The 12732-nt window shown below is 65.3% G+C and overlaps 1 protein-coding gene across 4 annotated transcripts; it reads left to right on the top strand.

The window, feature by feature from the left end:
* Positions 1 to 344: 344 nt before the first annotated feature.
* PDE1B (phosphodiesterase 1B) lies at positions 345 to 12566 on the top strand. 4 transcript variants are annotated; one of them, XM_080368906.1, is made up of 16 exons: positions 345 to 558; positions 910 to 1045; positions 6773 to 6886; positions 6971 to 7156; positions 7790 to 7856; positions 8349 to 8465; positions 8572 to 8712; positions 9172 to 9272; positions 9675 to 9800; positions 9890 to 9991; positions 10067 to 10187; positions 10268 to 10349; positions 10455 to 10581; positions 10711 to 10847; positions 11042 to 11173; positions 11251 to 12566. In XM_080368906.1, exons 2-15 carry the CDS (start codon positions 915 to 917, stop codon positions 11155 to 11157), a joined length of 1668 nt encoding a protein of 555 aa, XP_080225032.1. In that variant the 5' UTR covers positions 345 to 558; positions 910 to 914; the 3' UTR covers positions 11158 to 11173; positions 11251 to 12566. The 4 variants fall into 4 exon arrangements, with proteins under 4 accessions (XP_080225032.1, XP_080225033.1, XP_080225030.1 ...); XM_080368907.1 differs by having other exon boundaries at positions 347 to 558; positions 11060 to 11173; XM_080368904.1 differs by lacking the exons at positions 345 to 558; positions 910 to 1045 and having other exon boundaries at positions 6570 to 6886.
* The last annotated feature ends 166 nt before the right edge of the window (positions 12567 to 12732 follow it).

Consider the following 12732-nt stretch of genomic DNA (forward strand, 5'->3'; position numbering starts at 1 on the left):
CCATAGGGGTCCTGGGGTACCCCCCATAGGGGTCTTGGGGTACCCCCCATAGGGGTCTTGGGGTACGAAGTCTATAGCCCCATTGAGTCCTGGGGTACCACCCCCACAAAGGTCCTAGGCTGGAACTCCTATAGCCCCAGAGGGGTCCCGGGGCACCCCTGCATAGGGGTCCTGGGGTACAACCCCTATAGACCCACAGGGGTCTTGGGGTACCCCCCCCCCCCCAGGGGTTCTGGGGTGCCACGCCTTCAGCCCCATAGGGGTCCTGGGGGCCCTTCCTCTTCCACAGCCCTTACGGGGGCCCTGACACCGCCCTCCCTGTGGGGGTCCCGGGGCCAGGGCTGAGCGGGGCGGCAGGGCTGGGCGGCCCCGGTTCCCGGCCCCCGCCCCCGGCTCCCCCCGCCCCTCCCCGCCCTCTCGCCGGTGCCGGCTCGGGGAAAGTTGCGGCGAGCCCCGGTCGGCGGAGACAGAGCCGGCAACAGCGGGCGGACCGGGCACGGCGGCACCGGCAGCACCGGAGCACGGCAGCACCGGCGCTTCCCGGCCGAGCATCCCCGGGTAGGAGCGCGCAGCATCCTCGATCGTGTCCCCGTTCCCCCGTCCCCCCGTCCCCCCGTCGTCCCCCCCCCCGCACGGCGGTTCTCCCCATCCCCGGTTCTCCCAATCCCCGGTGCTCCCTGCCGGTTCCCCCCATCCCCGCTGCTCCCCATCCCGCTGCTCCCACCCCCGGTGCCCGGGATGCCATCTTAGCTCCGCCGCCCGGGCCGGTGCTGCCTGCGCAGCTGCCGGGTACCGGGCCGGGGGGAGGCCGCTGCCGGGGCGGCGGGGCGGTACCGGCGGCTGCTCCGCTGCGGCCCGCCGGGCCCCGGGACCGGCCGCGGGGCTGAGGGCGCGTCCCCGCCACCGCAGGGGCCATGGAGCCGCCGCGGAGCCTCCCGGGGTTGGATCCCGACCGCGAGGGGCTGGACCCGGCCGGCGGCTGCCCGTCCCCGCTGGAGATCAAGTCCGTCCCCAGCAAGAAGATCTGGGTCAAGCTCCGGGCGCTGTGAGTGAGCCCCCCACAACCGGGACCCCCCCCGGACACCCCTAAACCAGGACCCCTGAGCCCACCTGAGCATTGCACTCTGCTGAACCCTCCAACACCGCCCTTGGAAGACCCCCCTTATCTTCCCCTAAGAGCCCCCTGGTGCCCCCCACCCAGCATGCACCCACTTCAGCTGCCACCGAGGTACCCCTGGATCCTTCCTCCCCTGGACCCCCCCAGGTGTCCCTCACCCATGCACCGCTTCCCACACCCTCATGTAGGACCCCCAGTCACCCTTGGGATCTCCCTGCACATACTGCACCCCCTCGGGCTGGGGGCACTAGGACCCCCTCGGGCTGGGGGCACCCATAAGCCTGGGGTGGGTCTGATGGGGCAGCTCTGGGGGTGCTGGAGCACCCCTCACCCAGGTGGCACTGTGGGGCAAGCAGAGGGCTGGGGTGCCCCCAACTCAGGTTGGGGGGATGGACAGAGTGGATGCCAGGGTACCAACCAGCCCTGGGGAGCGGTGACAACCCCCTGACACCCCAGGGTGCCACCCTGCACTCCCCTCCCCACCCTGGGGAGCTCTTGGTGGCCTCGGGGGTGCCACCCCCTCTCCTGTGTGCAGTTGTGCTCACGCATGGGCTCACGTGTGCGTGTGCCCCCTTGCGAACCTGCGGCACGTGCACTCATGCGGGTCCTCGTGCAGCGGGTGCAGGCGTGGGCGTGCAAAGCACGTGTGTGGCTGTGTGTGCACATGTGTGCAGGGCTGACACGCACGTGGCGGCCGGCGAAGGCACGCTTGTGCAGGGGTGCATGCTGGCAGGGGTGTGTGCGGTACTGGCATGCCAGGGGGGACACGGAGACGAGGACAGGAGCCAGGTGCCCGTGTTGCACACTCACTGGTGAGCATGTTTTACGTGAACCCAAGGGCAGGGCAGGACTCCACCAGGGTGTGAAACGTTGGTGCCAGAGCTCTCCGGGTGTGGTGCAAGCCTGAGCATGCAACCAGCTGTGCATGTTGCAGTGGGTGTGCAAGCATCGGGTGGGGGTGTGCACATGTGTGTGCAGAGGTGCGTGCGAGCAGCGTGTGTGTGGGTGGGAGCAGGGGTCCCTGCATGCGGCACACACGGGAGCTGGGGAGCATGCATGGGAGTGTGTGTGCACACCCGTGTGCCGAAGCACACCTGAGTGAGCACTAGGGAGTGTGTGCACCCGCAGGTGTGCAAGCGCGTGGGCTGTGTTCCTGCTTCCTGCCCCCACACACCTCCCCCTCCCAGAAATCGCTGGTGGCTGCCCCTGCTGCGGGGCATGGTGGGGCTGGGCATCCCAGCCCGCATCCCCCCATGTCCCCTTCTCCCTGCCAGCCTTGAGGGGGCAGTGGGGACCCTAGCCTGGGGACGGTCCCCAGCTCCCAGTTGGGATGACAGGAGGGAGCAGCGAGTTGTCCCTTGGCTGCAGGGTCCCGGCCCCCCGAGCACTGGGGACTGGTGGCAGGTCCCCAGCGTGGGGATCAGCTGGGATGGGGGACCCTGCGGGAGGGAGCAGGAGAGGCAATGGAGGAGTGGAGACACCTGTGGGTGCATGTGGGGCGGTGGTGTCTGTGCTGGGGAGCTCCCCAGCACTGGCTGCACCCTGAGGCCAATGTGCAGCCCGCCCTGGGCATGGGGTGGCCCTGGGGACATCGGTGTCACCACAGGGATCTACGGGGTGGCAGTGGCTCTGCAAGCACCATCATCCCTACAGCAGGCCTGGGTCATGGCAGGGGGTGGCAGGAGGGGGCTGGCAGCAGCGGGGGGATGTGGGTGGTGACAGGCAGCCCGTGGGGACTGTGGGCGTGGGTGGCACCCACCTGGCAGCGTGATGAAACCCAACTCCTGCTCCCGCTGCTGGGTGGTGGCTGTCCCTCGTCCCAGGGCACCACTTGGGGGTCTGTGATGGGCAAGTGGCACAAAGGTCGTCCGTGGCTGTGTCACCGAGGGTGGGTGTCCGCAGGCATGGGTGTCCCTGAGGGGGTGGGTGTCCCCAGGGATAGGTGGCAGGGCGCGGGAAGGTGACAGCCACCTTCCCCAAGGTCACATTCCCCCGCAGCCCGCCGGGCTTGGGAGCTTCATGCTGACTTTGAACGTGACGTCTGGCCACCCCCCCCGGCCCCCCTTACTCGCTCGTTCGCTGGCAGCTGTCACTGTCACCGTCACCTTGGCTGCGGGATGTGGTGGCCCCCACCTGCGAAGCTGCACCAGGGCGAGGTGTGGGTGTGCACCAGCCACACGTGTGCCCTTGCACAGTCCACGCTCGCTTGTGTACACTCTGGTTTGCAGCCATGTGCGGGCACCTGCGAGCAGCTGCACATGCTTGCACACACACACACACACATGCAGATGTGCATACACGGGTGGGCTTGTGCATCCATTTACACACTTACCCACACATGGGGGTCTCCAGCCCCTGCCGTGTGCACACACATGTGCACAGGTTGCTGCCCGCTGTGCGGCCAGGCCGGGATGGCACTAACAAGGTTTGGGAGGTTGTTAGGTGCTGGGAGGGGCAGGGGGGAGCATGGAGGCTGTGGGACACAGGGTGGGACACAGAGGGGGACCCTGGGGGAGACCTGGGGATGCTTTCAGGGTGTGAACCTGGCTGCAGTGTGGGTCCCCTGGTGAGGGGTGGCAGCCGCTAATTAAAACTAATTGCCATCAGTAGGCAGGAAATCTTGCTGGAGCTAGGGTGGATGCTGGCCCTTGCCAGCCTTCCTCATCCTCGCCACAGCCAGTGCCCTGTGACCCCCAGCCGTGGGGACCCAGTGGCTTTGCCCCTTACCAGAGAGGTGGCGGGACCCTTGTCCCCTCCCTGTGACCAGGATCCCTGTTCCCACGGGGTCCCACGGCCCTCCTGGCCCCCGTGCTGGTGCCAGTCCCTCCTGGGCTGTCTGGGGTCACAGCAGTGCCCCCGCCTGGGGACTGTCCCCTGGGTCAGGGACAAGTGCTAGCACCTGCAGGGTCACCACTGGTTGTGTCCTTCCCGTGGGGCTTTGAGCTGGCAGTGGCTGTCCCCAGTGCTGGGTGACAGGGGAGATGGTGTCTCCTCTCAGCTGGTGACCTGTGGGTCTGGGGCTGGTCCCTGAGGAGCCGGTGTGGCAGGGACCCTGTGACCCCAGTTGGGACCATGCCTATGACCCTTGGCCCCTTCTGTGCCTCAGTTTCCCCAGGGGACCAGGCTGGTGGGGACAGGGTGGCTGGGGGCCAGCTGGCAGAGACACGCATGGCTACGTGCCCCCTGCATGGCCATGCACAGACCTGCACGGTGTTGCACGGGTGTGTGTGACCTTGCACAGCCTTGCACAAGCGTGCGCAGGCCCGCGGGGTCTCACTGCCCCCGCACACCCACCTGGCAGGTCCCTCACTCCTGCTGCCAGCTCGTTAGTGCTAACGAGGCACAGGACCACTGGGAGCCACCGGCTGGAGCAGCCGTCCAGAAGCTGCTGCTGCATAGATCTTCCGGGGTTTTCACTTGGGGCTGTGGCCACGGTGACAGTGACGTCCCCACCGCGGGGACACAGGGTGATGGTGCCAGGGACGCCGCATCCTGCCACAGAGGTTGGTTCGGGGCGGCCATGGGAGCGGCACAGGCGGTGGCTGACCTCTGCCCCAGCGCTGTGTCCCCCCATCCCACGGGGCTGTCACTGTGTGCTGTCCCCTTCCCATGGCTGGGTGTCAGGGTCACCCTGAGGTGTCCCCCAAGCCAGGGGCCAGACTGGCAGCATCATGGGAAACTGCTGGCAGTGGGGACATGTGCCACCAGCCTTGGGGACCATGTGGCCAGGTGGCGGGGACCCAGTGGAGGTCAGGTGGGCAGTGATGGGGACTCATGGGGACCCATTAAGTGCTGGTGGCAGCGATAGGGACCAGCAGGTACCCATCGGGACCCACTGGGTGCTGGTGGTGGTGATGAGGACCAGTGGGTGCCAGGTAGGCAGTGATGGGGACCAGTGGGTACCAATAGGGACCTGCTGGGCACTGATGACAGTGACAGTGAGGTCTTTGGGAGGGGACAGGGTGGCCACAGGGCTGAGCTGGACCAGGACAGGGACCAGTGTCCCACCAAGGGCTGGCATTTGCCCTGTTGCCCTGCTCCCAGGGGGAGCTGGTGGAGCCGTGGGGGCCTATGGGGACCAGTGGCAGCTGGTGTGCGAGCAAGGCGGCTGTAGTGGGAGACATGGCTGCGGGGGAGGTGCTTCCCCAGGCGGCCAGACGGGATTTCCCCCCCCTCTGCCACCGCCTCCATGCATCCCCCCACCCCCCCACCCCCCCCCCCGACAGACACACGGACACACAGACAGATGGCTGGCGGCCGGCTGGCACGTGCGTGCTCCAACAGGGAGGGCTTGCCCAGGGTGGGGGCTGGGGAGAGAGTGTCCCTCTGTGCACATGCGTGTGCGGCGTGCGTGTGTGTAGTGGAAAGGTGTGCACATGTGTGCATATGTGCATGCGTGTGTGTGTGTGGGGGTGTGCACTGTGGGTGGGTATTTGCAGGTGTTGGGACATGTGATGTGTGTAGCTGTGTTGAGTGTGCATATGTGTGCTTGTGTGCACTGTATGTGTGCATGTGTTGTGTACACGTGTGTGTATGTATGTGTGCATATGTGCATGCTGGTGTGCATGCATCTTGCACGTGTGTTTGGGCATGTGTGTATACATATGTGTGCATGCCTGTGTGCACACACCTGCATTCAGGCACGTATGTGTGCACACTTGGTGTGTGCACAGATCTGGGTGCTCTCCCTTCTCTCGGTGCCACCCAGGGCCCTCCTGCTGGGACACTGCCGTGTCCTTATGGCTCTGTGTCCTCGTGTCCTGTGTGGGTGTCATAAGCCAGCAGGGGAGCGTGGCCACACTGGGCTCCTGTCCTCATGTCCCCATGCTGCTCGGGCACCCGTGGGTGTCACTGCCACCCCTCTGCCACGGCAGAGCTGGGTGCAGGGACAACCTGTGGGGCCCCATCCTCTGGTGAGTCCCCAGGGACCCCTGGCCCTTTGGCACCCAGCACGAGGGAGGCTTCTAGGGGGGAACTGAGGCATGGCAGTGTGTTGGGGGGGGGCTGAGCACCCTGACCCCACTGTGGGTCCCCAGGGTGTGAAGCCACCCCGCTGTGGAGCCCCCTGTACCCCAGGCTGCACCCTCCCACCTTTCTGGGTTTGTCCGTCCCCAGGGACATCCCAGTTGCTGCCGTGGCCCCACTGACCCCATGGGCTGGCAGGGACTTTGTCCCTGGTGTCACCCAGGGCCCTGTGCAGCGCCAGCACTCCCACAAGAGTGACGTGGTGGGGACAGCTGCCCTCTGGGTGGGGGATGGGGTGACCCCCAAGCTTGGGGTGCTGGGGGGAGCCCTGTGGCCTTTTGGGTTCCTCAAGTGCTGAGCTCCAGGTGCTGGGTGCAGGATGAGCTCTGGGTGCTGTGTGGGTGCAGGCTGAAGGGTTTCGGGTGCAGGGTGCTGCAGGGTCAGCTTTGGCTGCTGGCAGTCCCCCACACTCCTCCGGCCATGCTGTGGGGGGTCCCCTGGGTGGATGCTCACCACTCCGCACCAGCGTGGGACACACGCACACACATGCACACACACCTGTAGGTGTTGCCCACGCGTGTTAGGGCGTGTGCATCCATCCGCAGGGCAGCCGGGGCCCTGCTGCTGCGGACCCCCACCCACTGCCCCAGTCCTGGGGGGGCTGGTGACGCGGTGCCCGGCTGCCCGCAGGCTGCGTTACATGGTGAAGCAGCTGGAGACAGGAGAGGTGAATGTGGAGGAGCTGAAGAGGAACCTGGAATATGCCGCCTCGCTGCTGGAAGCCGTCTACATCGATGAGACGAGGTATGGGTGAGAGCTGGAGGGCGGCAGGGGGACGTGGGGGACGATGCCCATCCTGATGCCACCCATCCTGTTCCTGGCCTGCAGGCAGATGCTGGACACAGAGGATGAGCTGCGAGAGATGGGCTCGGACGCAGCGGTGCCCTCGGAGGTGCGGGACTGGCTGGCAGCCACCTTCACCCAGCAGGCACGGGCCAAGGGGCGCCGCGCAGAGGAGAAGCCCAAGTTCCGCAGCATCGTTCACGCTGTCCAGGCTGGCATCTTTGTGGAGAGGTGGGTGCTGGGGGGCACCCGCCCTGGGTAATGCAGGGGTCTAGGGGGTACGGCTGGGATGGAGAGAGGGGGTGGGAGGGCAGTCCCCTGCTGTCCTGTGGCAGCCAGGGACTGTGCCTAGCACCCAGGTGGGTCCCTGAGCACCCAGGGGATATCCTCAGGCACCCAGATGGGTCCCCAAGCACCCAGGTGGGTCTCCCAGCACCCAAGGGCTGTCCTCAGCACCCAGGTCTGTCCCCAAACAGCTGAGCTGTCCCCCACATCCAGGTGGGTCCTCAGGCACCCAGTTTGTCTCCTGCACCCAGGTGCATCCTTGAGCACCCGGACTGTCCCTGTGACCCACATGGGTCCCCACGTGCCAGGGTCTGTCCCCTGGCACCCAGGTCTGTCCCCTGGCACCCTGGTGGGTCCCCAAGCACCTGGACTGTCCTCAGCAGCCAGGTTTGTCCGTAGCACCCAGCTGAGTCCCTGACCACCCAGGTCTATCTCCTGCCCCCAGGGTTTGTCCCCTAGTACCTGAGGTCTGTCCCTGAACAGTCAGGTGGGTCTCCAAGCACCCAGGTGGGTCCCCCAGCACCCAGCTCTGTTCCCCGGCACCTACATCAGCCCAGACTCCCCCCCTGCCTTCTACAGGATGTTTCGCCGGACATACACAGCCGTGGGGCCCAGCTACTCCACCTCCGTCCTGAACTGCCTGAAGGTACTGGGGGTGGGGGGGCACCCAAATACCCCACGAGGTGCTGGCGTGCTGCCCCAGCCTGGCAACACTTGGGCATGGCTGCTCCATCCATACCATGGGCTCCGTAGGATATGGCCCAGGTTGCCTGGGGGAGACAGCACTCAGCGCTGCTGGGCATCGATGGGCATCCCTGGGCATGGCTGGGCCTTGCCTGGAATTGCTGGCCATCCCTGGGCTTCACTGGGCATCCCTTGGCATCACCTGGAATTGCTGGCCTTTGGTGGGCATTCCTGCACATCCCTGGGCACGGCTGGGTGTTTCTGGGCATCACCTGGAATTATTTGGCTTCAGTGGGCATCACCTGGAATCGCTGGGTGTGACTAGGTGTCGCTGGGAGTTGCTGGGCATCACTGGGCTTGACTGGGCATTGCTGGGGGATGGCTAGCCATGGCTGGGTGTCACCAGGTATTGGGCTTGCCCCTGTGCTGGTGTAACACCCCCATCTCCCCCCAGAGCCTCGACCTGTGGTGCTTCGATGTCTTTGCACTGAACCGGGTGACAGATGATCACTCCCTGAGGACCATTGTCTTCGAGCTCTTCACCCGACACAACCTCAACAGCCGCTTCAAGGTGTGCCCATGCCCACCCATGGGTGCCCCCAGGGCTGGGTGCCTGGCACGTGCCAGTGGCTTTGCACACGTGAGTGCATCTGTGAGCGTGTGTGCCCGTGCGTTAGATCCCCACCGTCTTCCTGACGACACTGCTGGACGCACTGGAGGCTGGCTATGGGAAGTACCGGAACCCCTACCACAACCAAGTCCATGCCGCTGATGTCACCCAGACCGTCCACTGCTTCCTGCTCCGCACCGGCATGCTGGTACGGGGGGCGCGGGGTGGGGCACGGGGGTCCCGGGCTGTTGGCTGGGTGCCGAGTTGGTGCCCGGTGCCCGTCTGGCTGGTCCAGATGATGCTTGTTGCCACGGAGATGTCGCCACCTAGCGACTGCGCTGTTGCCATAGAAACTTTACCAGGATGATGGGGGGACAGGGTGCCCTCAGCCTGGGGGATGTGTGGGCACACGTGGGGTGACGCCTGCAGCACACGTGTGCCCTGCTGTCCCCACACAGCTGTCATACTTGTCAGACACGCGTGCGCACACTCACGGCATGTTCACATGCGTGTCTGTGACAGGCATGTGTGGCTGTGCATGTGTGTACGCACATGCAGTTGTGCAAACACAAACACACAGAGGACCGTTCGGCCTCGTGTCCCTCACGGGGTGGCACCGCAGCACCCAGTGCCGGTCCCCACCCCCCTGATGCCTGCGTCCCCCCAGCACTACCTGACGGAGATCGAGGTCCTGGCCATCATCTTCGCTGCCGCCATCCACGACTATGAGCACACAGGCACCACCAACAGCTTCCACATCCAGACCAAGTGAGGGCGGATGGCACGGCACGGCACGGCATGGCGCGGGTGGCATGGCAGGGCATGGTATGGGTGATGTCATGGTGCAGGTGACGTGGCATGGCGTGGCACAGGTGGCATGGCATGGTGCAGATGGCGCGGCATTGGTGGCATGGCACAGCATGGGCAGAGCAGGCAGGGCTGGGGACCTGTTATGGGGACACGTGGGGCACGGAAAGGACTGAGTGGCACCCTGGGGACACCCAGGACACACCCAGGGCCACCAATATGGCTGGGATATAGATGTGCTGGCACCCTGGGGGCACCCAGGGCTGCTGATACAATTGGGATATAGTCGTGCTGGCACCCTGGGGACATCCTGCTCCCCTGCCTGCCACCGTGCCGGTGTCCCACCCTCCCCTGCATCCGCAGGTCAGACTGTGCCATCCTCTACAACGACCGCTCGGTGCTGGAGAACCACCACATCAGCGCTGTCTTCCGCATGATGCAGGATGATGAGATGAACATCTTTGTTAATCTCACCAAGGATGAGTTTGCGTAAGGTCCCTGTCCCTTTCCCCATGGCTGTCCACAGCGGGGACACGGGACCCTGATGGCATTTCCCCACAACCCTCTCCGGGGCACAGGGAGCTGCGGGCGCTGGTGATTGAGATGGTCCTGGCCACTGATATGTCCTGCCACTTCCAGCAAGTGAAGTCCATGAAGACGTCCCTGCAGCAGCTGGAGAGGTGAGTGTGGATGCCCACCTGGCCCAGGGGATGTGGTTTTGGGGACAAACCTCAGCACCGGGGTCTCCTCCCCAGGATTGATAAGTCCAAGGTGCTGTCGCTGCTGCTGCACGCGGCCGACATCAGCCACCCCACCAAGCAGTGGTCGGTGCACAGCCGCTGGACCAAAGCCCTGATGGAGGAGTTCTTCAGGCAGGTAGGGTGCCTGTGTCCCAGGGGACAGGTGGTGGGACATGGGGACCACCCCTTGGGGACATGTCTCCCTTGCCTTGCCAGGGGGACAAGGAGGCTGAGCTGGGGCTGCCCTTCTCGCCCCTCTGCGACCGTACCTCCACACTGGTGGCCCAGTCCCAGATTGGTGAGTGGTGGTGGGTCCGTTCCCGTCCCCACCTTGTCCCCAGCCACCAGCCCTGCCACAGGCAGGGGGTGTCCCCATTGACACTGTGTCCCTTCCCCACCACAGGCTTCATTGACTTCATCGTGGAGCCCACCTTCTCGGTGCTGACTGATGTGGCTGAGAAGATGGTGCTGCCTGTCGCTGAGGATGGCACCAAAGCCAAGGGCAACCCAGTGGCCAGCCAGCAGGCCAGGTCGGCCACGGCGTCCTGCCTCAGATACCCCTTCGCCAGGGGGAGGTGGTGGGGGCACCCACTTATTTTGGGTCCTGGGAGGTGGCAGTGGTGGCTCTGCCCTGTTTCCATCTGTCCCTGTACCTGCAGCTCGCAGTGGCGGCAGCCATCCCTGGATGAGCACCTGGAGCTGGGGGACATGAAGGCTGACCTGGCTGGCTTCCGCTCCACCTGGGCCAAGTATATCCAGGAGAACAAGCAGAAGTGGAAGGAGCGGGCAGCCAGTGGTAGGTGGTAGCCACTGTGGCCACCAGGGAGGGGATGGGGACTGTCACAGGACGCATGGGGCCATGTCTGTGCCAAGCATCCCTGGGTGGGGAGGTGGCCCAAGCACAGGATGGTGGCCCCCAGACTTGTGGGGCAGAGGGACACGAGCTGGGGGGTCTCAGCCCCTGTGGGTGGCAGGAGTGAACCCCCCCAGCCCCGTGTCCTGCCACAGGCATCACCAACCAGGTGTCCATCGAGGAGCTGTCACCCTGTGAGGAGCCACCGCCTGTGGTCCCCAGCCAGCACAGGCAGAACGGGGATGTGGAATAGCACTGGGAGGAGTGAGGTGGGCCCAGGGGGCAAACTGGGGCTGGGGGGGGGAAATGGTGGCATTGTCATGACTGTCCCCCACCCCAACGGCAGGTCCCTGTCTGGCCGAGTGACACCGTCTCGCCCAAAGTCTTCAATGCCATCGAGTTCAGCACCATTTGCAGGGAAGGAGCCGCCTGGGGCCGCACAAGGATCCATGCCAGCCTTCGTGCCAGGAGCATCACTGGGGCTGGCACCCCCGGCAGCCCCCAGCCCAGCCAGCTCCGGCTGCCTGTGCCAAGCTGGCTGCCGAGCCACATGGCCTCGGGCCACGGGTGACGGTGATGTCGACCCTCTCACTGCCATGCCAGCGGCTGCCCGGCCTCCTCCTGCCAGGTTTTGTCCTGGTGGCTTTTTAAAAAAGCTTCTTCTCACCCCACTGGGGAGCCTGGTGCTCGAGACACTGACAGTGACACTGACGCTGGGGACAGCAGGGGACCAAGGGATGGAGGAGCCATGTGGGATACACCATCACCCTGAGGGCCACCACAGTCCCCTCTGTGCCTGCTGGGTCTGTCCAGTGACACCGTGATGGGTGGCCCCTACTGTTCCCCTGTGTCATCCCCATCCTGCCCCACCTGCCCATCCCTGTCCCCAGGTCTGCTGGCCCCAAGGGCACCTCAGAGGTACCCCGGGGGGTCCTGCCTTACATGTGCAAGGCTGGGAGCTGGGGGGCAGCAAGGTGGTGATGGGGGCTGGGGTTGGGACATGGTGGGAGGGCAGGATCGGGCCCTGAAGTGGTGGTGCCAGCCCCTGGCTCCAGCATTCCCTGGTGGCAGCATCCCCCAGCTCTAGGGGGCCTCCAGCACCTTCTGGCTCCGGTGTGCTTCCAGCATCGCTGGCTCCAGCGTGACTCCAGTGTGCCTCCAGCATCCTCTGGCTCCAGCATGCCTGTCAGTATTCCCCCTGCTTCCTCTGGCCCTGCTGTGCCTCGAGCATCCTCTGGCATCCTGGTGTGCCTCGAGCATCCTCCGGCATCCCGGTGTGCCTCGAGCATCCTCTGGCATCCTGGTGTGCCTCGAGCATCCTCCGGCATCCCAGTGTGCCTTGAGCATCTTCTGGCATCCTGGTGTGCCTCAAGTGTCTTCTGGCATCCTGGCTCCAGCATGCCTCAAGCATCTTCCAGCCCCAGCATCCTCCTGCTCTGGCATCCCGGCTAGGGCCGCCTTGCCCTGCTGCGCCCATTGCCCAGCGCCTGGCCGCCACGGCACAGCCCCTCTGTGTTTGTACTTTTCTACCCTGCAGTAACGTGTCCGTTGTGTCCCCACCTGGTCACTGTTGGCAGAGCTCCACGTCGCACCCACCCACCCACGCATGTGAAACAAAGCGCTGCCACTAATAAGCAATTAATAAACCGTACACCACCACCAGCCTGGACGTCCCACCCTTGTCCTGGGCACCACACCTGACCCCGGGGGGGTGGCAGGGGGCTGGGATGCCCGGGTGGCACAGGTGGATCAGGCCCCCGGGGTAGGGAGTGAAGCCTGGAGGTGGGTGCTGCACCCCAGCACCCAAGGAGGGGTCCTGCCCCCTCTC

The sequence above is a fragment of the Falco punctatus genome, assembly GCF_963210335.1.
Source record: "Falco punctatus genome assembly, chromosome: 18".
In the NCBI taxonomy this organism is placed as follows: domain Eukaryota; kingdom Metazoa; phylum Chordata; class Aves; order Falconiformes; family Falconidae; genus Falco; species Falco punctatus.